Genomic DNA, 26197 nt, shown 5'->3' with positions numbered 1-26197 from the left:
TTGTACCTACTGCTGGGGTTAGCACAAAATAAGCACTTAATAAATGCCATAATTAATAGGTCAATGAAAATGGGTGGAAGGAGAGCAATAATCACACTGTTCCTTCGAGGACCTTTTATTACCCTTAAGGAAGACAGCCTACTAGCCTAGGTGCATCATTTACCTGACCCAGTAATGGCGATGTTTACGTTCTTAACAGAGCACTTGAAATACTTTCAGAATTACGTTGAAGTGGAATGAAAAATGTACAGTTGTGTCGACAATGAATTGAACCAAGGAAATATATTATCAAACACTACCTCGGATAAATTACTTTGAGTGTTCAAGAGAAAGAACATATATAAGGTCTTCTCTTATGCCGTCGAGTCGTCTCCGACCCATAGCGATGCCACGGACGCATCTTTCCCAGAATGCCCCACCTCCATCTGCAATCGTGCTGGTAGCGGATCCATAGAGTTTTCTTGGTAAAAATAGGGAAGTGGTTTACTGTTGCCTCCTTCCGCAAGGTAAACTTGAGTCTTCGCCCTTGATTATCTCCCATGCCGTTGCTAAGATAGTATCATGGTATTAGGACTATATAAACCATTAAGAACTAGCTTGGATGAATTCAGAAGTTACATGAAGATGGGAAATAAACTGGCATAATCTTTTGAAGCAAACAGCTTCTGAAATGAATAATCCTGCTGCTGTCTTTTGCTTTCTGTTGTGAATAAAAAAAAAATTATTGTTTTTTTAAACACTACATCCAATTCTTTTATACTATGGTGATCTGCGAGCAGCCGTTCCTTCTGCCCCTACAATGTACCGTGTCCAAATAAGCTTGCCTCTTTGGACAAAACATTTCCTGATTCCTGAGCCACATTTTAGCCAAAACATGCAGTGAAAAACATGAGTTATGGTAGAACTTAGTGCAATAAATAGTGTTTTAGAGACATTTTTGCCAACCATCAATCGTTTTTTTTCTTTAATTGAAAGAATCACTAGCAGTGGGATACCAACCTTAACCATTTAAGACCCTGCTATCAAGGGTTTGTCAGAAATTGAAAACTCAAGTGGACACTAACTCAAATGTAATTTATTTCATCCCATAAGTATGCCAAAATACACCCTTTCCCAAGTTTGTAGGTTCAAAATAAATAGGTAATGTTCTTTTTAATGTTTAATGTTCTGTGGCCCGTTCATTAACTAATCAGTCAATGGAATTTGTTGAGAACTTACTGAGTGCAGAGCACTGTACTAAGCAACTGGAAAGTACAACAGAGTCAGTAGATTTGATCCCTGCCAAAAGGAGCTTATAGTCACGGTGGGAGAGAGCGACATTAAAATAGATTAAGGAGAGGGGAAATGGACGAGGATAAGAATATTTGCATGGGTACTGCGGGGTTGTGATGATTATCAAAATGCTAAAGGGATACACAGCCAAATGCAGTCTATGCCAAGAAGAGTATGGATATGGGAAATCAAAGATTTCATGTGGCCTCTTGGAGGAGAAGTGATTTTAGGATGGTTTTGAAAGGGAGGAGAGGTAGACTGTCAGATATGGGTAGGGAGGGGAGGATGTTCCAAGCCAAATGGAGGCCATGGACAAGGATTGGGCAGCAGATTAGACAAGATCATGGTTCAGTGAATAAACTGGAGATAGAAGAGCGAAAGTTGTAAGTAGTTCAGTGAAGTGAAGTAGGAGAGAGCGAGCTGATTGCCTTAATGCAAATGGTAAGCAGTTTCTGTTGCCGCGGAGATGGCTAGGTAACCACTGGAGATTTTTGAGGAGTGGGGAAGATAACGACTGAATGGTTTTTCAGTAAAACGATCCGGACAGCAGAATGAAGTGTGGATTGGACTAATAGGAAAATGTTTCCATTTGTACTCTCTTAATTTTAAAACTTTTTCCAGTAAGTTCTCAACCCTTCTCAGTAAAAATGTAAGTGAAGAGGTTTCATAAAGATTTTTAAAGAGGACCGTGGATCATTATATAAAGATGAAATCACATTTATCAAAAATACAGCTTGGGAACCAAAAAATTGTAATTTTTATTAACCCTAAATGCTTAATCTTCGTGTTGGGTATTGTAGGATTGGGAAGGAACACAGGGGAACCCAGTTTTAAGATTTCTTATTCCATACTTGGGTTGCCATGGAAATCTTTTTTTTTTTCAGTTTGGAAGTCTTCGAAGGTAAGTTATATCTGCTAAGACAAGGGCCTGTTTACATCCATATTTGTGAACCATTAGTAAAATTTACCTCTAGATGGATAATCCTGAGGTGTCACAATGTCATTTATGACAATCTGTAGGCTTTGCAGCAGGTTGGACACCACATACTATTGAGCAGTGCGGGTGCAAGGCAGCAGTGCCTACCACCACCCTCCTCTCCAGGACCCTTGGTGCCCATCAGACTAAGGATTCATGGGGTTAGGGAGCAGTGGCGTGTCTTTGTTTCTTTACTTTAGAAGTGCAGCCCTGCAAACCTGAACGTTGGGGGCTCAATAGTATGTGGTGTCCAATCTGCCACTGCTCCCTAACCCCCCGTATCCTTAAGTCTGAGAGGAGAATGTAAGGGGATGGGAGTGGAGGAAAAACAGTGGCACCTATCGCTCCACCGTGTCACTCTCACTGGAAAAAGATTTTCACCATCGAGGCTGAAATGCAATCTAAATATGGTTCCTAAGAAGACTCAATTGTGAATGACTGGACTGATAATAATAATAATGATGATGATGGTATTTGTTAAGCATTTACTATGTGCCAAGCACTGTTTTAAGCATTCAGGTAGATACAAGGTAATCAGTTTGTCCCACATGGGGCTCACAGTCTTAATCCCCATTTTACAGATGAGGGAACCGAGGCACAGAGGAAGTGAAGTGACTTGCCCAAGGTCACACAGCAGACAAGTGGCGGAGCTGAGATTAGAACCCAGGACCTTCTGGCTCCCAGGCCCCTGCTCTATGCACTTCGCCATGCATTTCTGCCCCCGAGGAAATATGGGGGCTCAGTGGGCAGCCATAACTAGCATATTCACCATTCAGCCACCTAAAAAAAAATCTGAAAATGTAGGACTCCTGCTTAAGGGGCCATTTGGATTATTAAAACTACCTGCTACTGCAGTGTGCACCAAACCCCAACGGATGTCAGTCTGGAATAAGAACACCTTATTTTCAAAGGTCATACCAAATGAGTTACTCATTTGGGCTAATTATACATATGCCTTAGGTCCCGGGGACGCTGCCAGGGCGAAAAGCTTGGAAGCGAGGAAGATGGTAACGTTCTTAAACTACATACACGGCTTTGTATTTTACTCATCTGTTTCGGCTACAAGAGGGATTATTCTTGTATCCTGCTAATTTAAGCATATTATTTCATGCCTTAAGCAAAATCAGAGTACGTTAAGCATTATAAATCAGTATTTTGTGGTCATATTCATTTTCGATAGAGATTACTGCCTTTATATAAACACCCGATTTTGAGCCCTTTTTTGTAAATTACAGAGTAAGAACTGAAAAGATTTTGGATTCATGTTTAAACTGCTGAGTAGCTTTAAAACAAGTAGCATTTATTAAAATAAAATTTACACTTAATGTATACTACACTTCACATCAGTTTATACAAGTATTTCTTGTCCTTAATTTTTAAAAATACAAACACCAATATTTGCAAACATTATTAGTCAGGTTTATATACAAAAGGAAATGACACCTGAGCCATTATGTGATTTTGGTAACAGTGCACCCTTGAATGGCTAGTAATGTACAATGTGTAAAATCTCTGTAAAAATGACAAAATATGGTTCTTAAAGACCTTCTCTTACAGAACAGACCGGTATTTACAAGCAAACATGATCCAAACTGCACAGGCAGATTCGGGATAGGTAAACACTCTCACGCGAACTGCAAGTCGCACCTGATCTCCCCGACAACAGATTATTTCTTCACAAAAAGGAGACCTACACAGAAAGAAAAGGGAGGTGCTCAAATACTGGTGTTACATCTACCAAGGTATTTTTGAATAAGAAATTATGGCACGAGGTAAAAATCATTAGCTAAACTGCTGTATCAAGAATTGGAAGTTAGTATAAGGCTAATGAAAATGAGTGACATTTCTTCCAAAAGTACAATGTTTTGTGATCACAAAGACCCTTATCTAGCCAAAGAACATATTCCACATAGGCCACTACAAAAATAAAAGCAGGAAAAAAAACCCTAGAAAGTTACCTTGCATCTACTTTTCTAAACTTTTGATACGGCCAACCTAATTGGACAAAATTACTGTCACAGAAACCAGCCTCTCTCTACCTAAGAGCCAACTTGTCTCCTAGATAGATAACATTTAATTAAATGAAAAATTTAGAACAGGTGGGACAGCTTATAAACCATAATCAAGCTAATTAGAGAAGGGAGGTAAGAGCAGTGCTGTTGAAGAAGCCAAAAGCTACATAAGCTCTTTTGAGGCTGAAGGTTTCGTACCCTTAACAGCAAGAACAATAGCTTAGGAGGGGAAAGTAGAAGACCTGACCAAACAAGGGGCCTTTTGGAAAGAAATTCAGAAATCTAAGGCTTGTCTCCAACCCTCTACCCTGGCCAGATGCGAAAACAGGATCTTAATGTTTTTTGAAATAGCATCTTACCGAAGACACGTAGCAAATGCTCGCCTTGCATTTCTATACACAAAATGGATGGGGAATCCTTTAAAAGTGTGGCCATCAGGAACAGCCCTCCTTATGGCATCCTGAAATTCTTCATTTCCCACAGATATGCTAGTTGTGCGTTCAATCTCATAAGATGCCAAAGCTGGTGACAAAAGATAGGACAACTGGTCTTCCCACACTGTAGTGAGGCCAAGATCCTAAGAGAGGAATCACACAAAAGTCAACTGTTAGCTTCCAAATGCTGGGTAAGGCCACAAAAACGACATGGTACAAATCAAATATTTAGGCAAATGCATAGTTTTCAACATCAAAAATGAAAGCAAATTAGAGATTTTTTTTTAAAATTCCAACAGCAGCCAAAGTTAGCTACAAAGCCTCAGTAGGCCAAAGAAAAAGAAAAAATACTCTGCGAGACTGTGATGAGTCCCAACCGTAATTACCTTCCGGTGCTCTGACACTAGTACTCTTAGCTGCAGTTCGAGTTCATTACTCGTGACTGCGGCATCTATCACGGAAGCACACAAAGGTGGGAAGGGAGGAAGAGAAGTTGTGGCCCCCGGAGCGCACACAGACTTAATTGCTTCTTCGCTCATGGGTTTCCATTTGGATTCATCGTTCAGGTCAAACACGCAGAGTTCCACTGAATCAGAGGGCTGGCAGTTTCCCAAGAACATCTGGTGATTGAAGACGCAGCCTATTGTCCGATAAGGATATATTGGTTTGGGCTGTTCAACAAGTGGAGGGTCATCAGGATTAACGGGTTTGTGAATGTACCTGAAGATCCAAAAAAAAACAAAAACCCCCGCAGCTTTTAGCGTAACAGAATGATCAACCACTGCATGTTATTTAAATCTAAAACGTTGCCTTAAGGTCACGCAGCAGGCCTGTGCTCTTTCCACTAGCCCACGTTTCTGATCAAACTTACACTAGCCAATGAATCCTTACCATCGATCAGTAACAGGAACATGGAGTGTTTTTCCAAATAGTATAACATTTCAAGCACCATTTAGAGAGTTTTAAGGTTTAGTTTACTGACCTGTGTCCCGTTAAACTCTCCCAAAAGGTGATGGTTCCTTCAGTCCCGCATGTCATAACCCATGCGTGAGGAACTCCTTTTGCTTTCGTCCCCACACAAACGAAGGCCTCTAATCCATAGCCAAGGAGTAGGCTGCATAAAAGGTTAGCATGATCTTCACAGTCACCCTAGGAAATAAAGGTGTAGTGTTTATTCAAACTTGACAAGAACCTATAACTCTAGTTGCTTAATTAATTCCCAGTCTAAAATCACAGCTAAAATGAAACAGTTCAAAACCAGAAAATATATATATTTTTTAACTGTGCAGTAACTTTAATGCTCTCAGAAGTGATCTTGGTAGTCGTAGAAAATGAACCCCTCGAGAGCCAACTTGGCTTAGAGTTAAATGTTTAGAGTTAAATCCTGAGAGCTGGAAACCTGGGTCTTAGTCCAGCTTTTCAGGAGACCTGAAACAGGTCCTTTTCATTCTTTCAATATTTTGCATTTATTAAGCACTTACTGTGTGCAGAGCACTCTAAGCGCTTGGAAAGTACAATTCAGCAACAAATAGCGACAATCCTTCTCTGTCCTTCCATTTCTATATTTCACAGGGATATACTATCTTCCAGTTACCCAACTTGACTTAAGGTTCTGGCAACTCCTGGGAGGCATTTCAGAATTCTAGAATATGAAAAATTATGGATTGTCAAGTCACTTACCCTGCTTGGGTAAGGAAGCCGTTATGAGAAGAGAGGGAACTAATCATGACCACTTAATCTATTGTGTCATGACTGACACTGTCAACCAATGGGCTTTTGTTGTGACAGTTTGTGACATGCTTATAGAGAAAGGACTAAAATGACCTATTTCCTTTATATCACGTCACAAAACATGATCAAGACTCTGACCTTGGGTCAAACCCAGACATACTCAGACCCATTTCACAAATTAAAAGGACTCCTTAACTGCTGTTTTAATCAGTGGAGTCATTCCCATCTATGTTTTATTCTAAAAATATTTTTTTTGTGATAATTTCAATTTAGGAACTTTAAAAACTCATTCTAATACCAACTGGCATGTTTTTGGTGAAACACTCCAAGCCTCTAGCTCTATGAGAATTGATTTTTTTCCAACAATAATTTAATTTGTCAGTTAGCTTGAAAAGCTTTTAGATAGTAATCTACCAGTGTGGCTTCTTGTTTTACATATACCTAAACAAATGCAAATATACCACATTCTACAAAGAGATGAATTCAAAAATAACAGCATTTTTTGTGTTGAGAGAACTCTTCTATATTTTACTTTGGCATTCTGTTTAGAAAAGGTTGAAAATGCTAGAACTTCCACCAAGAACTATATTTTAGAAATAGCTGTTGGAGGTTGGAAACCCAGAAAAGCTGAAGGTCTCCTAAGGACATCACACCAATAATATTAATAATACCTTAAAAGGCTTTGAATAAACACACACTGCAATATAAATCCTTAATTTAAAATATACAGTACAGATATAAAATATAATTTTGTAAAAATGTACTGATATCTCCTTTTAAAAGATGGTCACCACTTAAGAGGATGGATCACTTGACTAGGAGTTAGGAAGTCTGGATTTTACACTGAACTTTGCCATGAGATGAATGTGACCTTGGACAAAAAAACTGCCTGTCCCTGTTTCTCCCTACCTCTAAGGGATGTTGCAAAGCCAGGTGAGCCCTTCAGGAGAAAGGTATTATTAAATGGAAGATAATATGTCCACTTGTCTTCTTCCTAGGTAAAGACTAGACGGTAGAAGAGCATATTAAAAACCACTTGCCTATAGTATGACCTTGGGCAAGTCGCTTAACTCTCTGTGTCTTGGTTTTCCCACCTGTGAAAATGGGGATGAAATACGTGTTCTCCCTCCTACTTAGACTGTGAGCCCCAGGCGGGAAAGGGCATGTGTCTGTCCTAGTACATGGGTTCTAATCCCGACTTTGTCACTTCATTCATTCATTCAATAGTATTTATTGAGCGCTTACTATGTGCAGAGCACTGGACTAAGCGCTTGGAATGAACAAGTCGGCAACAGATAGAGACGGTCCCTGCCGTTTGACGGGCTTACGGTCTAATCGGGGGAGACGGACAGACAAGAACGATGGCAATAAATACAGTCGAGGGGAAGAACATCTCGTAAAAACAATGGCGACTAAATAGAATCGAGGCGATGTACATGTCATTAACAAAATAAATAGGGTGATGAAAATATATACAGTTGAGCGGACGAGTACAGTGCTGAGGGGATGGGAAGGGAGGGGGGAGGAGCAGAGGGAGATGGGGGGAAAAGAGGGTTAAGCTGCGGACAGGTGAAGGGGGGGTGGTAGAGGGAGTAGAGGGAGAAGGGGAGCTCAGTCTGGGAAGGCCTCTTGGAGGAGGTGAGTTTTAAGTAGGGTTTTGAAGAGGGAAAGAGAATCAGTTTGGCGGAGGTGAGGAGGGAGGGCGTTCCGGGACCGCGGGAGGTCGTGGCCCGGGGGTCGACGGCAGGATGGGCGAGACCGAGGGACGGCGAGGAGGTGGGCGGCGGAGAAGCGGAGCGTGCGGGGTGGGCGGTAGAAAGAGAGAAGGGAGGAGAGGTAGGAAGGGGCAAGGTGATGGAGAGCCTTGAAGCCTAGAGTGAGGAGTTTTTGTTTGGAGCAGAGGTTGATAGGCAACCACTGGAGTTCTTTAAGAAGGGGAGTGACATGTCCAGCCTTGGACAAGTCACTTCACTTCTCTTTGCCTCAGTTACCTCATCTGTAAAATGGGGATTCAAAGTGTGAGCCCCACATGGGACAACCTGATTACCCTGTATCTACCCCAGCGCTTAGTACAGTGCTCGGCACATAGTAAGTGCTTAACAAATACCATTACTATTACTATCATCTATTCATTAACTCATTCAATCTTATTTTTGAGCGCTTCGCTTATTGTGTACTAAGCACTGTACTCAGCGCTCGGAAAGTACAATTCACAAGTACTCCTCACTCTTGGCTTCAAACCTCTCCATCACCTTGCCCCCTCCTACCTCACCTCCCTTCTCTCTTTCTACTGCCCACCCCGCACACTCCGCTCCTCTGCCGCTCACCTCCTCACCGTCCTCCGTTCGCGCCTGTCCCGTCGGCCGCTGGCCCACGTCCTCCCGCTGTCCTGGAATGCCCTCCTTCCTCACATCTGCCAAACTAACTCTCTTCCTCTCTTCAAAGCCCTACTGAGAGCTCACCTCCTCCAGGAGGCCTTCCCAGACTGAGCCCCCCTTTCCCTCTGCTCCCCCTCCCACCCTCTGCTCTTTCCCCTTCCCCTCAGCACTGTGCTCATTTGTATATATTATTTATTACCCTATTTATTTTGTTAATGAGGTGTATGTCTCCTTGATTCTATTAATCTTGATGATGGTTGTCTTGTTTTTGTTTTGCTTTGCTGTCTGTCTCCCCCGTTCAGACTGTCAAACCGTCACTGGGCAGGGATTGTCTCTATCTGTTGCCGATCTGTTGCCGACTTGTACATTCCAAGCAGTCTGCACATAGTAAGCGCTCAGTAAATACTATTGAATGAATGAACGAATACAATTTGGCATCAGATAGAGAGATTCCCTACCCAACAACGGGCTCACAGTCTAGGAGTGGAGCGACAGACATTAAAACAAGTCCCAGGGCGTAGTACAGTGCTTGGGGCTTAGCAGAGCACTTAACACATACGGCAAATATTACTGTCATCATTAATAAGATTTTGAAGAGTCTGTGCATTCCACCTGTGTATCATTCTATAGGAAAAGAAAAGAAATCACAAAATTTCCAACTATAATGGACTGCTGTAATCCTATACCTTGTTTCTACAGAGAAAGGCCAGGAGAGTGCACCACTGTTCCTGTTTACCACCTCCTCCAATAACAGAGGCTCTTTCATAACCAAGGACATTAACAAATCTTGCCGCTTGCCTGGGAGTATCCAGCAGTCGGCCGGCTCTCAGTGGTCTGACATATGAACACACCGGTCTGTTCACCCCATTTTCATCCTGCAAAAAAATCAACGAGAGCCATTATTCATCTCTAAACTGTGGCTTCTACCTCAAAACTTTTTTTCTCAAAGAGGGCCCTCCCGTTAGTTGTGCTCACTGGTCGATTACGACCTAGCAGCTTTTCAAGATACCCATCAGTGAATCCAGCAATGGAAAAAAATCAATTCTCATAGAGCTTGAAGCTTGGAGTCTTTCAATAAAAACACGCCAGTTGATATTAGAATGAGTTTTCAAAGTAAGAGCTAAGCTCTATACTGATAGACGGACTGCTCCCACTTGCCTATGGCGGAATCCGCAGCGCTCTTGTAGGCCCACGTAGCTGCTCTACTCATTCATTCGTATTTATTTAGCACTTACTGTGTGCAGAGCACTGTATTGAGCGCTTGGGAAAGTACAGCAATTAACAGTGATATTCCCTGCTCACAACGTGCTCGCAGTCTAGTCTAACCTACCCTGCTCCGCTTCTGATGCAAAACGGCTAAGATGAGCCCCTTATGTTTCCTGCATGCCTCTTTGCCAATCAAAGTGACGGAGGGTCGGCATCCCATCGTGCCACTGGTCTTGGGATGGTCTCAGGGAGCCTGTAGGTAGTCCCGGGAGAAGCTGGCCCAAGCAAGGAATGGTAAAACACGGGAAAACCCCGCCATCAGATCTTTGGGACACCTGAGGCCCCCAGAGAGTGACCCAAACCCAGGCAGGCCCACTGTACCCTGTTCTTTCTTGGGGCTCGGACGTCTGAACAGCGAGTGGACAACTGTATCTTAGCCCCTAGGGCCAGATGGGCCTGCTGACATTACTTCTCTACTGATAATCTCTAAAAAGGCCAAGTTCAGGTCTGAATTACTGTTACGGGACCAGGAATTAAATAACACTGGGAACACGCAACGTGCAGCTCCGAAAGCACTTAAAGGGGCACTGTTGGCTGTAGCTTGAACGTGATTAATGATATGCCCTAAAACTTTACCTAATGAGGATGATTTTTAAAAGCTAATTCCAAGGAGCTGACTTTAAATTCTTTCTTTAATTAAAAGTTTCAAAAAAACCCCCAAAAACTAAATGCTGTCTTAAGGGTCAAAATTTCTCCCACTGCTAGAATAGTTGAGCACCAGAGGGAGCAGAAGGACAAGCTACGGTTCAAAGGAAGCAGGCTGGTCAATTCTGCATGGGGAAGAGTAAAGCCGAACTTCGTGCTAAGAATTCCTGATTAGAACCCGCACGGTACGACTAACGTTAGGCATCGAACCAAAATTTCTGGAGCGGGCACAGGCAGCAGGGATATTCTTTCGTGAAGTTACGGATCTCTAGTTCTGCCAGACTTCACCCAGGGGATCCTAACGTTAGCACATTCACTGAACATGTCAGGTTTTTCGGGCCTGCTCCGTCTCCCCATCTCATTTCCATCCTGGGTGAGTTCGGAGCAGTCTCTACAGTCCAAGCTGCCTGGGAGGAAGGGGAGGGGAGAAGCTGAGCAGCCCCACCAAGCTCAGGCATTAGCTGGCCATTTGGGTGGTTTCCGAGGCCAAATCAAAAGGCCAAATCGATAGCAACTAAAAAGCCAACTCTGCTCAGATTCAAAAAAATGGCTTGCAGCAGGTGTGGCCTTGAGAACAAGGTCACATCAATTTACATCGGTGAACGTGGGCTCAGGATTTGATATTTTCAAGGGAGCATTCATTTAGCTACATGTTGTTAAGCAATGAAGATAATATGGAGGCAGCACATCCGTGACGATTGCTGAAGCTTAAAAAGGAGAGGCATTTTATTCAGCTTATGTCTAAGGAAGGAAGGATCGTGATCAACTGGTAGAGGGAAATCAGTCTGGAAAACAGGTCCTGGCTCTGCTAAACTTGCTATATGAATTTGTTTGGGAAGTTTCAATTCCCTAGGCTTCCATTTCCTTTTCTGTATAATGACGCAAGACCATCTGTGCTTTAATATATTCGGGGAGATGCGAGAGCGAATGTGAAGACAATCCATATAATATACTTTGAGGTCCTCAAAGACGCTAAATAAATTCAATTTACGGTTTTATTTTCTAACCCTAAACCCGTATTCGGTATCAATCAGAATATAAAGTTCACAAGTGCCCAGCAAATGACTCAGGTCAACTATAATAGAGAAACAGCATGGCCTAGTGGAGAGAGTACGGACCTGGGAGCCTGAAGACCTGGGTTCTAATCCTGGCTCTGTCATTTGCCTGTGCGACCTCAGGCAAGTCACTTAACTTCTCTGTGCCTCAGTTACCTCATCTGTAAAAAGGGGATTAAAGCTGTGAGCCCCATGTGGGATATAGATCGTGTCCATCCGGATTATCGTGTAGCTATCCCAGCACTTAATTCAGTGCCTGGCACATACTAAGTGCTTAGCAGATAACATTAAAATAAATAGAGCTACTCTGAGGTCAGTGAGGCTGGCAACAGGACAGAAATACAAGGCTGCCAAGGTGATAAATCCAGAAATACCCTCTGCCATTTAGACCTGTCAGCGTTCCTGAAGAAGACTAAACGGTGGGCAGATTCATGGGCCTCCACCCAGCGCTTAGAACAGTGCTCTGCACATAGTAAGCGCTTAACAAATACCAACATTAACTTTGTGGCCTCTCCCTGGTCTTATTTCTGTGAGCGTGTGTGGAACTATGGCAAAAAAATGGAAAGGGGCAGGGCATGCTTACTGAAAACAAGTCTGGCTACGTAGCAACACAATTAGCAACAAAGTGAGCATTCTTTATTTCCTTTGCACAAACTAGGCCATTGATATTTGCAAGAGTGAACTAACCTAGCAAATATAAAATTTTCTGTTGCCGTTTACAAACCTGTGCAAAAATCTTTACCAGCCTTGAGTTGTGTGAGGATCGGATCTGTAGATATTCTCTCCACCACTGTTTGGCGTATACAAGAAACAAACGTTCTCTTTCTGCAGTTTTCTGGCGTTCTAAAGCAAGCTTCCATTTAAAATAACAACATAATGTTTCATTAGAGCAAGGTAGTTATTTAAATTCCAGTAAACTGATGCCGAAAAAAATACAATTAAAGTTTTAAATCTGCAGTGTAAGGAAACATGCTTTAGAGTGATCTCCATTCCGACATATAACCATTCAATTTATCCTTTATATATTCAAGAGAAAATTATCCTAACAAAGCAACACAAAAGGCTTGTATATTGCCTCTTTTTAGCATTTGGTATGGTTTTGGAAATCAAATTAAATTTCAGAAAAAATGTAGTAGTTATTGGACTGGAAAATAATTGTCACTTTGTAACCAAGTGATAACTTTTTTTTAAATTGAGCTGTGAGCTCCAAACCTATATTCCAGGAGAACAGAGAGGCAGGAGGGATGGGAAAGCAAATGTGCTCGGGTGAAAAGGGAGAACTCCATTCCATGAGATGTTAAGTTGTGGTTCTTACTGAGTGCTCATTACATGATGAATGAAGGGCAAAGCTGACCCAGAGCTTCTTCTCTCTAAGAGGCAGGGATCAGACAAAGTGAAGAAATAACGTGTGGCCTAGTGGATGAAGCTCAGGCCTGGGAATCAGAAAGACCTATGCTCTAGACCCAGCTCCACCACTTGTCTGCTGTGTGACTCTGGGCAAGTCACTTCACTTCTCTGTACCTGGGTTACCTCATCTGTAAAATGGGGATTAAGACTGCAAGCCCCATGTGGGACATGGACTGTGTCCAACCTGATAACCTTGTATCTACCCCAGTGCTTAGAACAGTGTCCGGCATATAGCAGGCGCTTAACAAATACCAGTACAAAAATAAAACAAAACAAAAAAAAACACAAAACAACCAAAAAAACCCACAAACCAAACTGCTATCTCCCCATCTACTGGCCTCCATTTTTTTTCTTTTTTTACAGTGTAGATACTAAACGCTGGGGTAGATATAAGCTAATCAGGTTGGATATAGTTCATGTCCCAAATGTCCCAATTAAGACACAGTCTTAATCTCCACTTTACAGATGAGGTAACTGGGGCACAGATAAGTTTAGGTGATTTGCCCAAGGTCAAACAGCAGACAAGTGGCAGAGCCAGAATCAGAACCCAGGTCCTTCCTGCCCAAACTCTTGGAAAGAGTAATAAACATATACAAATTGTACACTGAGTTCATTGTATGCACGAATGTGTCTGTTTGTTGTTACACTGTACTCTTCCAAGGGCTTAACACAGTGCTTATCAGTAAGCGCTCAATAAATATGATTGAATGAAGGAATAAACACCTCCTGCCTTCATTTCCTTTAGGTCAACTGTCCTCTTGACCCAAGACAATCAGGTTTCCAACCCTTTCGCTCCATCAGTACCGGACTCTCTAATTTCAACAGTGTTCGCTTTATAGGCAAATCTCATGGGCTCTACTCAGTCATTTATTCATTCATCTACTCAATCATATTTATTGAGCACTTACTGAAACTATCAGGCTTTGGTTTTGGTGGCATGGTACTAACCTTGTTCTCCTCCTACCCCTCAGAATGCTGCTTCCCATTCCTCTCTGCATCAAGCAGAAAGTCCGAACCAACACCGTCAAGATACTCAACCAGCTCCCTTCCCCCAGTTAGCCTTCTCACTCTTCTGATTATTATTATTACTCTCCCATTACTCCCCAGTTTGCTCGCTTCACTCCGCTCAAGCCAACCTACTCGCTGTGACCCATTTTCCTTTCTCCCACTGCTGAGTTCTGGCTCATGCCCTCCCTCCTGACTGGATCTTCCTCACATTTCATATCTGGAAAACCACTGATGTCTCTTTCTCAAGAGTCTCCTGAATTCACAACTCCTCCACAAGGCATTCCCCTGACTCGTCTCTCATCTCCCGGCCCTATAGAGAAGCAGTGTGGCTCAGTGGAAAGAGCACGGGCTTGGGAGTCAGAGGTAATGGGTTCGAATCCCGGCTCTGCCACTTGTCAGCTGTGTGCCTGTGGGCAAGTCATTTTACTTCTCTGGGCCTCAGTTACATCACCTGTAAAATGGGGATTAACTGTAAGCCTCATGTGGGACAATCTGATGACCCTGTATCTACCCAGCGCTTAAAACAGTGCTCTGCACATAGTAAGCACTTAACAAATACCAACATAATTACTAATATTATTATATCCACTTCCCAACAGAAGATAAGGTTTCTCGTTACAGCCTGAAGGCAGTAGTAAAATCAGTCAATTAATCAGTGGTATTTATTGAGCACTTACTGTGGGCAGAGCATAGTTCTAAGTGCTTGGCAGAGTACAAAAGAGTTGGTAGACACAATTCTTTTTTTCAGGGAGTTTACAGTCTAGAATGAGGAACTTAAATCTAAAGGAAATGCAGGGAAGTGCAGTAAATATTAGCCTAGATCTGCCAGAAAATTTCTTTAAAATTTTTCCTGGGAGTTTTTTGGGGAAAAGAAAAGGAAGGGAGGAGGTTCTCCTGAAGAAAAATGAAATTAATCTAAATTACACCAAGCTTTTCACTTATCATCCATTTGCAATCAAGACCGCTTCAAAGAATAACTGCTTAAATGAACTGTTACACAAAACTGAAGTCAAGAAAAACATTCAGAATTACTTACTTGAGTGTTTACTACTTCTTGGGACAAAGTATGATTCAACTGTGGGTACATCTCAAGCTTTACATTTAAAATTCCAACAGAAACTTTTGATTCAGTACCTGGAAGTGGAAAAAATTGGTATTAAAATCTACAGAGGTTTCAAAATCCCTAATCAACAAATCAATCAGTAGCATTATTGAGCAACTGCTGTGTGCAGAGTACTACACTAATCAATTGGAAAAAATATATTAGAAGACAATTATTACCCTGGGGGGGGGGAGACAAAATAATTTACACATCAAAGAGGAGAATGGAAAAAGGGAAGTATAGATGAGTTAAAGCTTAGTAAGGTATATGGGTCGCTACACATTGTGCATTTAGTACTGTGTGCTGCACACAACAAGTACTCAATAGATAACAAGGATTGATATGTACCCAAGTGCTACTATGGGTGGGTGTGAGTGTATATACTCATGCATGTCACAGAAGTACTGAGGGGATAGTTGGTGGGGATATGATCTAGGGTGAAGAAAAATTAATCAAAGAAGTCCTCCTAGAGGACACAAGATTTCAGAAGGGCTCTGGAGATGGAGAAAACTGTGATCTATCAGATATGAAGGGAGGGGAGGGGAAATTCCAGGCAAGAGGAAGAGCAGGAGCAAGGGGTCAGAGGTGAGAAGAGAATGAGGCACAATGTTCAGGGAATGGATAAGCAAAGACAGAGACTTGAGGAAGGCCTTAAAGCCAACGGTCAAGAGTTTCTGCTGGATGAGGAAAGGAATAGGTAGTCAATGAAGAGTGTTGAGGTGTGGCGATATAATAACAATAATAATAATGGTGGTATTTGTTAAGCGCTCACTATGTGTCGAGCACTGTTCTAAGCACTGGGATAGACACAGGGGAATCAGGTCGTCCCACGTGGGGCTCACACTCTTAATCCCCATTTTACAGATGAGGTAACTGAGGCACCGAGAAGTGAAGTGACTTGCCCAAAGTCACACAGCTGACAAGTGGCCGAGCCGGGATTCGAACCCATGACCGCTGACTCCAAAGCCCGTGCTCTTTCCACTGAGCCACACTGCTTCTCTGAGCCACGCTGACACTTGAGAAATAAAGCCCTCTCGCCCTAAAATCTTCCAAATAAAAGAATTCCAAATACTTCAACATTCATATGAAACCTCAAGGGGATATGTATTTCGGGTCTTTGTTATAAAAGTTTCAGCCCATTCTGTCAGCGTAGGGGTTTAGAGGTATAGTGGAGTGGCTGGAGCATGGGCCTGGGTGTCAGGTCATACGTTCTAATCCCGGCTCTGCCATCTGTCTGCTGTGGCCTTGGGCAATTCACCTCACTTTTCTGGGCCTCAGTTCCATCAACTTTAAAATGGGGATTGAGGCTGTGAGCCCCAATGGGGATTGAGGCTGTGAGCCCCACCTGGGACAGGGACTGTGTCCAACCGGATTTGCTTGTATTCACCCCAGCTCTTAAAGCAGTGCCTGGGCACACAGGAAGCCCTTACAGATACCACAATTATGAGACGCGGCATAAAGTAATGCACAGAGCATAGGCCTGGGAGTCAGAAGGTGATGGGTTCTAATCCTGCCTCCACCACTGGTCTGCTGTGTGACCGTGGGCAAGTCATTTCACTTCTCTGGGCCTCAATTACCTCATCTGTGAAATGGTGATTGAGGCTGTGAGCCCTCTGTGGGACAGGGACTGGGTCCAACTCAATTTGCTTGTATCCACCCCAGCGCACACACCATCATAATTATTATTTTGTGATCCTTTTTAAAAAGTTAAACAAGGAAGGTTTTTTCATGCACTTGGATCGGAACCCTTTAAGCTTTATGTTCACCCCACCCCCAGACCCACAGGACTCATGCATATATCCATTTTTTTATTTATATTACTGTCTCCCCCTCAAGACTCTAAGCTTCCGTGGGCAGAGAACGTGTCTACCAAATGGTGGTACTGTATTCTCCTAAGCGCTTAGTACAGTGGAATGCACACAATAAGCACTCAGGAAATACCACTGATTGGTTGATGTTCAGTAGAGGTTCAATATTTCATTCTGCTAGATTTCAAGATTTTGGAGGGCAGGGATCATGTCTACTAATTCCACTGTGCTCTGCACAGAGTAAGTGCACAGTGAATACTTCTGATATCAGCCTTGAAAGTGAATACTAAAAAGTTACGGTCCCCATAAATCTTTTTTAAGCAACTTATCCTCACTTGAAACTAGGCTGACACATTTACATAACCTGAAAGGATATAAATCAAGACATCAGACCAAATTTTCTCCATGGAATTAAACTTGGGTATCTTATTTCCCAGTCCCAGGGTACATTTGAAAGGATTCAAATGCCGCTTAATTACTGAAACCCCATTTCTATGCTGCTCTTACTTGGTAGAGGACTTTAAAAAACTAACCTTTAGCTGTAGGTAATGTATAAAATAAGCCTTTCAAAAAGCAATGAAAACTTGGATGTGTAATCATACCTATACCCAAAAGTTCCACAGCTACAGTTGTCACCCCATTCTCTGAGCCAAGAACACCTCGCCATTCCAGAAAGTAGGAAGCTACTAGAGAGGTCTCCCCAAACACATCGGTTTTGATTAGAACCATATGCACGGGATCACAAATCGATAACATTGTGGTTGAATCGGCCATTCTGGTTCCATCACCTGTCGAAAACAAGAATTAGCACAACGGTTGAGATCCTCTAGCCCAAGTTGTTTTCTTTAACATTTTACACAAAATAATTAGACTAAATAAAATCACTGAGCGATGCCCATAAAAAATGAGCACAGGTTTGCGGAAAGAGCAGGACCGCGACTTCTGCCTCTAACACTGTCCTGCACCATGTTCGAGGCACAAGGTCTCTTGACCACTTCGAGTTTCCGTAATCACATTACACAGTGGGAATAAAACACCTCTTAACTATCTCCTTGTAGAGCTATGTACAAGCACCCTGGCCTAGTGGAAAGAACACGGGCCTGGGAGTCAGAGGACCTGGGTTCTAATCCTGGCTCTGCCACTTGTTTGCAATGTGACCTTGGGCAAGTCTCTTACCTCCTCTGGGCCTCGATTACCTCATCTGCAAAATGGGGATGAAAACTGAGAACCCCATGTGGAACACGGATTGTGTCCAACCTGATTAGCTAGTATATACCAAAAAAAAAAAAATGAAATAAAAAAGAATTTAGGGGACTGGCCAAATACTATCTGCACAAAACTGAAGGCACAAAATACTAGGGCAACATTACAAACTACTATATTATGCTTCAAGTTCTAAACACACTTCCTATACAAAAAATGGTAATGGTAAATTAGTTTACCAAAATCTAATCCAAAAATAACACTTCCATGACTTGCTTGGAAGTCCAGAAATAACAACTACTAAGTAGCAATTAATCCAAAAATCAAGTTGCATCTAATTTTCTTCTGTTAAAACATCCTTTGTTAAATCAGCTATCATTTTTAGGAAACACACAGCAGGGACTCAATAACTATTACTGACTGATTTCACCTTAATTTTGAAATATACCAAATCATAAAAATAACCGTGGTTAACTATTAAGTGCTTACTATAAGGCCAAGCTCTGTACTAACTGCTGGGGTAGATACAACACTATTGGGTCAGACGCAGTTACTGTCCCCGATGGGCTTTAAGTATTAGATGTGGGGAGGGCAGCCACTGAATTCCCATTTGCAGATGAGGAAACTGAGGCCCAGAGAAGTTAAATGACTTGCCCAAAGTCACACAGCAGACAAGCGGTGGATCCAGTGTTAGAACCCAAGTCCTCTGACTCCCAGGCCTGAGCTCTTTCCACTGGGCCCTGCTGCTTCTGAAAGTTATAAAGGAGAATCAAGATACATTATAATCCATTACTAATCGATCTTTAGAGCTTTAACCAGTAATCGTCAGAGTACTTCTTTATCTGGCAAATAAAATTCTGTACAGTACTCTGAAGGAAAGGGGAATACAGTGGAAGACAGTAGTATCATAATGGACTGTTGACATAATTTTAAGCTTTCTAAATACACATTCCATACGCCATCAACTCTTCACTTCCTCTCCACAAACTTCTCTCTCAACCCTTGCAATCAATTTTCACCCCCTTCAGTCTGCCAAAACGTAGCTCACCAAAGACTCCAGTGATCTCCTCTAAGCCAGGTCTTTTCTGCCCGACTCTCTTTTATCTTCTTTCATTCAATGGCCTTTATTGCCCGCTTACTCTGTGCAGAGCTCTGTACTAGGTGCTTGCGAGAGTACACTACAACAGAGTTGGGAAGTACATTCTGTGCCCACAAGCTTCCAGTCCAGAGGGGGTACAAAGGTGGGAATTAGACGCGGTCCCCGTCCCTCGTGGGGATCACAAACGTTGCCTCCCAGTTGTTTTTGACACTGTTTGACTTGGGCACAGTCGGTTTCAAATAACACCCCTTCTTCTCCAACTGTATAACCGCTGTCCTGTCCTCTCCCACAGTTCATCTCACCCAACAGCCAACCTTAGGACTTAGGTACGTATTTCTTACATACTTTGCTTATGTGTCACTCGTTATTCACTTTTGCATACCCTCAACCAAGACTACTCTGGCAGGAGTAACGCCCACTAAAAATGAAATGACAAATGCAACTATTAAAGATGGTGAAAGGAAATTTCAGGGTTGACAGATGAATAGGCGGGCAAACAGACAGGTGGACAAAGTGAGGACAAAGAGACTGGATGGTCACCGTGGGAGGGAGAAGCAGAGCTCAAAGTGACTACTAATTAGTAGGAGCGATACAAGATTGGGAACTTAGGGAGAATGAGGTAAAGGTTCAAGAGTGATGTTACTTGGGCTCAAAGAACAAGCTACCGAATTTTGCATATCGCACAGTCAAAAAAGAATCACTCCAGTATATAAAACGCACGGTATTTGCTGGATAAAGTGACCATTTACTAAGGCTCCTTACCTAGGCTTTCTCGGTGTATTTCAAGCAAAAAGCCATCATTAAAATCAGGTTCACACGCACATGGGACAGGCTTAGAGCGAAAACGTTGGTTTCGAAAATGTAAACATAAGGTGAAGGTAGAGCAGATCTGTCCGGGTAATGGCTCTGGTTCTTGAAGGTGTTCCAAGAAAGCTTTTCCACCCAAAACCTGAAGGTAAAGATACCTCCGTGTTGGATCAACATTAGCTGCAAAGTGTAGCGATACATATGAGGAAACTGCCGGCACATTTTAAGGAATGTGATTAAGACAACAGGAAATACTTGACAGGAATAATACCAAAGAAACTGAGAGACATTTTAAGTAGCTAAATGACTGGCGGTCACTTGTTCACAAATGATAAGGAACCAAGGGAAGGCACGTCCTCCTTTTCCTCAACACTCATTTTTTAGTTGCATTGTGAGAGGGAACTGGAGCCGCTGAAACACAATTTGGAAACTTTCCTGCTTTTTTAGCATCCAAGAACCCCTCCACAACTCTGAAACCTTTCCGCAGCCTGTCAGTAGCCCTAGGCAGGCAAACGTGCCCAAGGCAAGGGAATACGTATTTTAAAGCAAATTGCTTTGCTGGTTTAAAACAGAGTAATGGAGCATCCAATTCTTTTGCTTCTTATGCAGAATCTCATCTGCTTTTTACCCAGTAGTTTGCTTCTAAGGTAGTTAGCAAAGAGGAGCCGAATTCGTTCCATTGAGTACGAAACTCGTGGCTTGCAATATTCTTTACATCATCAATGAATGATCAGATTTCATTATTTAACTTCTCTGTACCTCTTACTAATTTTGTTTTAAAGTAACACAGCAAGAATGCTGGTTGGTTACAAAACTTCCTTGTTTATAAATCTGTGACCGCTCAATTTATCCTACTTCTCCCATCAACCAAGGAGCGGCAGGAGGACCTGGGAGAGGCCAGCGAGCAGAGCCATAATCCCAAAGCTAGTTCTCCCGCCGAAATTTCCCATCTCCTCTTAACCCTTTCCCGCCATGGCTCACGATTTCCCACTCCCCACTGCCACCTCCCTTTATTTGAATAATTAACATTAAATAGTAACACATACTTTTTTTCAAAAGGGTTGGTGGCCTATCGTTAAAATGAGTTGGCTTTGGAGAGGAAATCACTTCTCTGTCAGCAGCATCCTAGAAAGACAGTAAATATATATATATACATAAAAATAAGTCAGAGGAAGCAAGAAAACCCCAATCCTTGAAGTCACAGGGATATCACTCCTCCCATTAAGGAAGAAAGTAGGGTCTCCTTTCAAAATTCAAATTTATTCTGGTAAAGAGGCTTCATCATTCTCAAACCAAAGAACCACTGGGTTTTTTGAGGGGGGTCTTGCTCTACTGTAGTCACAATAAATAAATAATCTTTCTACCCATCATACAAACATCTATTCGAATGAGTGTTCTGACAAGGAAGAACAAAAATCGATCAAATCCACTGAATAAATAGAAATTCCACATGTCATACGCTTTACATTTTATAGATACCATTCTTATACATAGAGAGCTTTTACACTCATTGCAGATAAAATAGATGAGTTAATTTGCTAATTATACTGAAGTGGTGACACTTAGATAATAAGGAGCTATTACGAGGTTAATTACAATAAATGGGTTTGTGAGTTTTAGTTACTAAAGGCATATGATGTATGAAAGCATCGATTCTCTAGAGAGTTGTTATAATCATCTCAATTTCTGCAACCCTATCAACCCAGTATTCAGGCCAAATTTTCTCACTTAAATGCCTTAAAAAAGACCCTGGTACCATTATTTCTGCCCTGGGAGTTTATTATATCACCAGTGACCTAGTTGTACCAGTACACAGAACTCAAAGTCGGTGACTGATTTTTTCACTTAAGCCAAAGAAAAACAACAGCGGCATTTCAAATGATCAGAACGGCCGCATAATAAAGAATTCTTTCACGCCAATAGCTGAGGTAAATGGAAAGAGAATGATTCTCCAGCACTTCTTTGGTACAAAGCCTATCAGTGATTTTTTAAAACCACAAAAGTCTTCTAAATGAACCTCCACTAAAAAAGATATTTTTTAAACACATTTCAGTAAATACCAAATGCCCTGGCTTCTTTTATGGAAGAAGCATTATGGAAATTCAAGATGGAACCTAAGTTCTCCTGGGCTCAGCTTCCTCTGCTGAAAGACTACTCACATTAACAAACGTAAGTTCCTTCATTACATCATCTATGATGCCTCGACGTCTAAGAGCTTTCATCAAGTCTTCCGCCGATAGCTGCTGATGCTCAGGTTCCAACTCCTCCCGTATCGTTTCAGCGAGGACTTCTCTTATCCTGCCATGGACGTCCATCTAAAGGAAAACCTTCTGTTATTACAGTGTATTCTTTTTTCCTACACAGCAAACGGTCAGTCTGTAAAAAGCAATATCATAGTCACTTTCAGGGTCCCCAGATCACACGCCTTCTCTTTAGGGAAACAAAAATAACCTCAAGAATAAGCCTTGAAGCCTCCGAAACCCCAGACCCAGCTCAAAACTCACACATATAAGACAGTAATTACCACACCCTTAGACTGCGTTGAAGATAAAAGAAGCAACGCTCACTGATTCGAAAAGAAAAAAAGTATCGCTCTCTCCCACTTCTATAATAATAATCGTAATAGTTATGGTATTTCTTAAGTGCGTATTATGTGCCAGGCACTGTACTAAGCACTTGCCTACCTTCAAGGCTTTACTAGAATTCCCATGCAGGAAAATATCAACCGTACACTGCCTCTGGACATCTGAAAAATTCTTGTCTTCTTGCCCAGCCATCTCAGCGGGCAGAGCGCGCGTCAGTCTCAGGGTGGAATCCTTATTAGGTGTTTGCATTCTTGCTCTCGGAAGCGGCCGGCAGTGCTGCGCACACAGTAGTTCGCTGCTGATGCCTTTCTCGGCTGGCTTCGCTGAAGGGTTCCAGACCCCAAAGTGCCGCTCTCCAACCAAGGGATCCTTTCGGCTTCGCCTCCGTCCTAAACCTCCAAGCTCCCAACTGTCAGCTCCGTTCCTGGAGTTTCTTCTTGACCTCCTTTGTCTGCGGGCTGCCTGAGGGAGCTGCTGGCTCAAGTCCATGCACCCCTTCAGCGCTCGCAGTCCTGTGCCCCCCACCCTCCCTGGCTTCCACGTGCCCCCCCGCCTCGCCCAACACCCCGCTCTGGCCCCTCTTCCAAATATGGGGCGGGGCTGATCGATTAATCGATCAGTGGTAGTTACTGAACCCGTACTAGGATAACAGTAAAAGTAACAAAAACAAAAGCAGTGATGATACTTGTTAGGAAGCTACTATGGGCTACGCACTGGGGTGGATACACGGTCCCTGTCCCACATAGGGCTCACCGTCTCACTCCCCATTTTACAGATATGTGCAGAGCACACTGTACTAAGCGTTTGGGAGAGGATACTACAATTAGAGGACACGTTCCCTGCCCGCAACAAGCTTACACGCTAGAGGGGGAGACGGGCATTAATAATAATAATGTTGGTATTTGTTAAGCGCTTGCTATGTGCAGAGCACTGTTCTAAGCGCTGGGATAGATTCAGGGTAATCGGGTTGTCCCACATGAGGCTCACAGTCTTAATCCCCATTTTACAGACGAGGTCACTGAGGCACAGAGAAGTTAAGTGACTTGCCCAAAGTCACACAGCTGACAAGTGGCAGAGTCGGGATTTGAACCCATGACCTCTGACTCCCAAGCCCGGGCTCTTTCCACTGAGCCACGCTGCTTCATAATTTATATTGTTTATAAATAGATCAAGCAATGGACTCACCCCTTCCCCCAGACTGTAAGATCGTTGTGGGTAGGAAATGTGTCTGTTTAATGTCATAATAATAATAATAATGGTACCTGCTAAGCGCTTACTATGTGCAGACACTGTACTACACGCTGGGGTTAGACACAAGCAAATTGGGATGGACATAATCCCCGTCCCATGTGGGGCTCAGAGTCTTGGTCTCCATTTTACAGAAGAGGCAATAACAATAATTATGGTATTTGTTAAGGGATTATGATGTGCCAGGCACTGTTCTAAGCGCTCGGGTAGATAAAAGATAATCGGGTTGGCCATTGTCCCCGTCTCACAGAGGGCTCCCAGTCTTCGTCCCCATTTTATAGACGAGGGAACTGAGGCCCAGAGAAGTGAAGTGACTTACCCAAGGTCACTCAGCCGACAAAAAGCAGCGTAGCTCAGTGGAAAGGACCAGGGCTTGGGAGTCAGAGGTCGTGGGTTCTAATCCCGGCTCCGCCACTGGTCAGCTGTGTGATTTTGGGCGAGTCACTTCACTTCTCTGGGCCTCAGTTCCCTCAACTGTAAAATGGGCATGAAGGCTGTGAGACCCACTTGGGACAACCTGATCACCTTGTATCAACCTTGTATTATTAGAGAAGCAGCGTGGCTCAGTGGAAAGAGCCCGGGTTTGGGAGTCGGAGGTCGTGGGTTTTAATCCCGGCTCCGCTACCGGTCAGCAGTGTGACTTTGGGCGAGTCACTTCACTTCTCTGGGCCTCAGTTATCTCATCTGTACAGCTGTGTGACTTTGGGCTAGTCACTTCACTTCTCTGGGCCTCAGTTCCCCCCTCTGTACAATGGAGATGAAGACTGGGAGCCTCACGTGGGACAACCCGATGACCCTGTATCTCCCCAGCGCTTAGAACAGTGCTCTGCACAGAGTCAGTGCTTAACAAATACCAACATTATTATTATCTGTACAGCTGTGTGACTTTGGGCAAGTCACTTCACTTCTCTGGGCCTCAGTTCCCTCCTCTGTAAAATGGGGATGAAGAGTGGGAGCCCCACGTAGGACAGCCCCAGCGCTTGGAACAGTGCTTTGCACAGAGTAAGCACTTACCAAATGCCATCATGAATAATAATGTTGGTATTTGTTAAGTGCTTACTATGTGCCGAGCACTGTTCTAAGCGCTGGGGGAGATACAGGGGAATCAGGTTGTCCCACGTGAGGCTCACAGTTAATCCCCATTTTCCAGATGAGGGAACTGAGGCCCAGAGAAGTGAGGTGACTTGCCCACAGTCACCCAGCTGACAAGTGGCAGAGCTGGGAGTCGAATAACTTCTCTGTGCCTCAGTTCCCTCATCTGTAAAATGGGGATGAAGACTGTGAGCCCCACGTGGGACAACCTGATTCCCCTGTGTTTACCCCAGTGCTTAGAACAGTGCTCTGCACATAGTAAGCGCTTAACAAATACCAACATTATTATTATTATTAACTCATGACCTCTGACTCCGAAGCCCAGGCTCTTTTCCACTGAGCCACGCTGCATCATTCTTATCATCACAATGGGGATGGAGACCGTGAGCCCCCCGTGGACCCCCCCTCCCCCCCCGCCCCCGATGACCCTGTATCTCCCCCCAACGCTTAGAACAGGGCTTGGCACACGGTAAGCACTATTATTCGGGGGCAGAGCGGGTTTAGAACCCAAGACCTTGGGGCTCCCGGGCCCGGGCTCTAACTGTGGCGCTCTCTCCAGCGCTTAGCACAGCGCTCCGCAGCCCGTCGGCGCTCAATAAACGATCCGGCGCTTAGTCGGGTGCTCTGCGCCCTCGCCCCCCGCCCCCCGCCCCCTGACCTTGCTGAGCTGCTGCTGGATGAGCCGCTTCAACTCGGACGCCTTCTCCGGCGGCAGCGCCATGACGGGCTCCGGCTCCGGCCTCCGGGTTTTCCGGCCTCCGGGTTTTCCGGCCTCCGGGTTTTCCGGCCTCCGGGTTTTCCGGCTCCGGATTCCGGGCTCCGGGTGGGGCGGCGGCCGGACTTTGCCCGCGCGCCGCGGCGCCAGCCCGGCCGCGTTACCCCGGAAACCGCCCCCTCCCCCCCCGCCCCTCGCCGGCGCGCGCCGGCGCTCGAGGTCCGCGCGCGCCAGCGGAGGCGCCGAAGGGCGGCGCGCATGCGCGGGGGGCTGGCCGTCCTCGCGCCCAATGGCGGCGGCGGCGGCGGCGGCGGCGGCCTCCCCCGCGGCCTGGCCACAGCATGTCCTTTCCCC

The 26197-nt window shown here is 43.9% G+C and overlaps 1 protein-coding gene across 3 annotated transcripts; it reads right to left on the bottom strand.

Moving 5' to 3' along the window:
* Window positions 1–3527: 3527 nt before the first annotated feature.
* Window positions 3528–25889, bottom strand: CEP76 (centrosomal protein 76). 3 transcript variants are annotated; one of them, XM_029066678.2, is made up of 12 exons: window positions 25787–25889; window positions 22363–22518; window positions 21250–21328; window positions 20159–20383; window positions 17697–17882; window positions 15221–15318; window positions 12494–12622; window positions 9490–9678; window positions 5677–5843; window positions 5081–5414; window positions 4620–4837; window positions 3528–3938 (listed from the first exon to the last, which is right to left on the bottom strand). In XM_029066678.2, the coding sequence occupies exons 1-12, from the start codon at window positions 25847–25849 to the stop codon at window positions 3800–3802; spliced, it is 1983 nt and encodes a 660-aa protein (XP_028922511.1). In that variant the 5' UTR covers window positions 25850–25889; the 3' UTR covers window positions 3528–3799. The 3 variants fall into 3 exon arrangements, with proteins under 3 accessions (XP_028922511.1, XP_028922510.2, XP_039768067.1); XM_029066677.2 differs by lacking the exon at window positions 25787–25889 and adding an exon at window positions 22888–23291; XM_039912133.1 differs by lacking the exons at window positions 22363–22518; window positions 25787–25889 and having other exon boundaries at window positions 20159–20345.
* Between the last annotated feature and the right edge of the window lie 308 nt (window positions 25890–26197).

The sequence above is a fragment of the Ornithorhynchus anatinus genome, chromosome 5 (genome assembly GCF_004115215.2).
Source record: "Ornithorhynchus anatinus isolate Pmale09 chromosome 5, mOrnAna1.pri.v4, whole genome shotgun sequence".
NCBI lineage: Eukaryota > Metazoa > Chordata > Mammalia > Monotremata > Ornithorhynchidae > Ornithorhynchus > Ornithorhynchus anatinus.
This window is presented reverse-complemented; position numbering and strand designations above follow the sequence as displayed.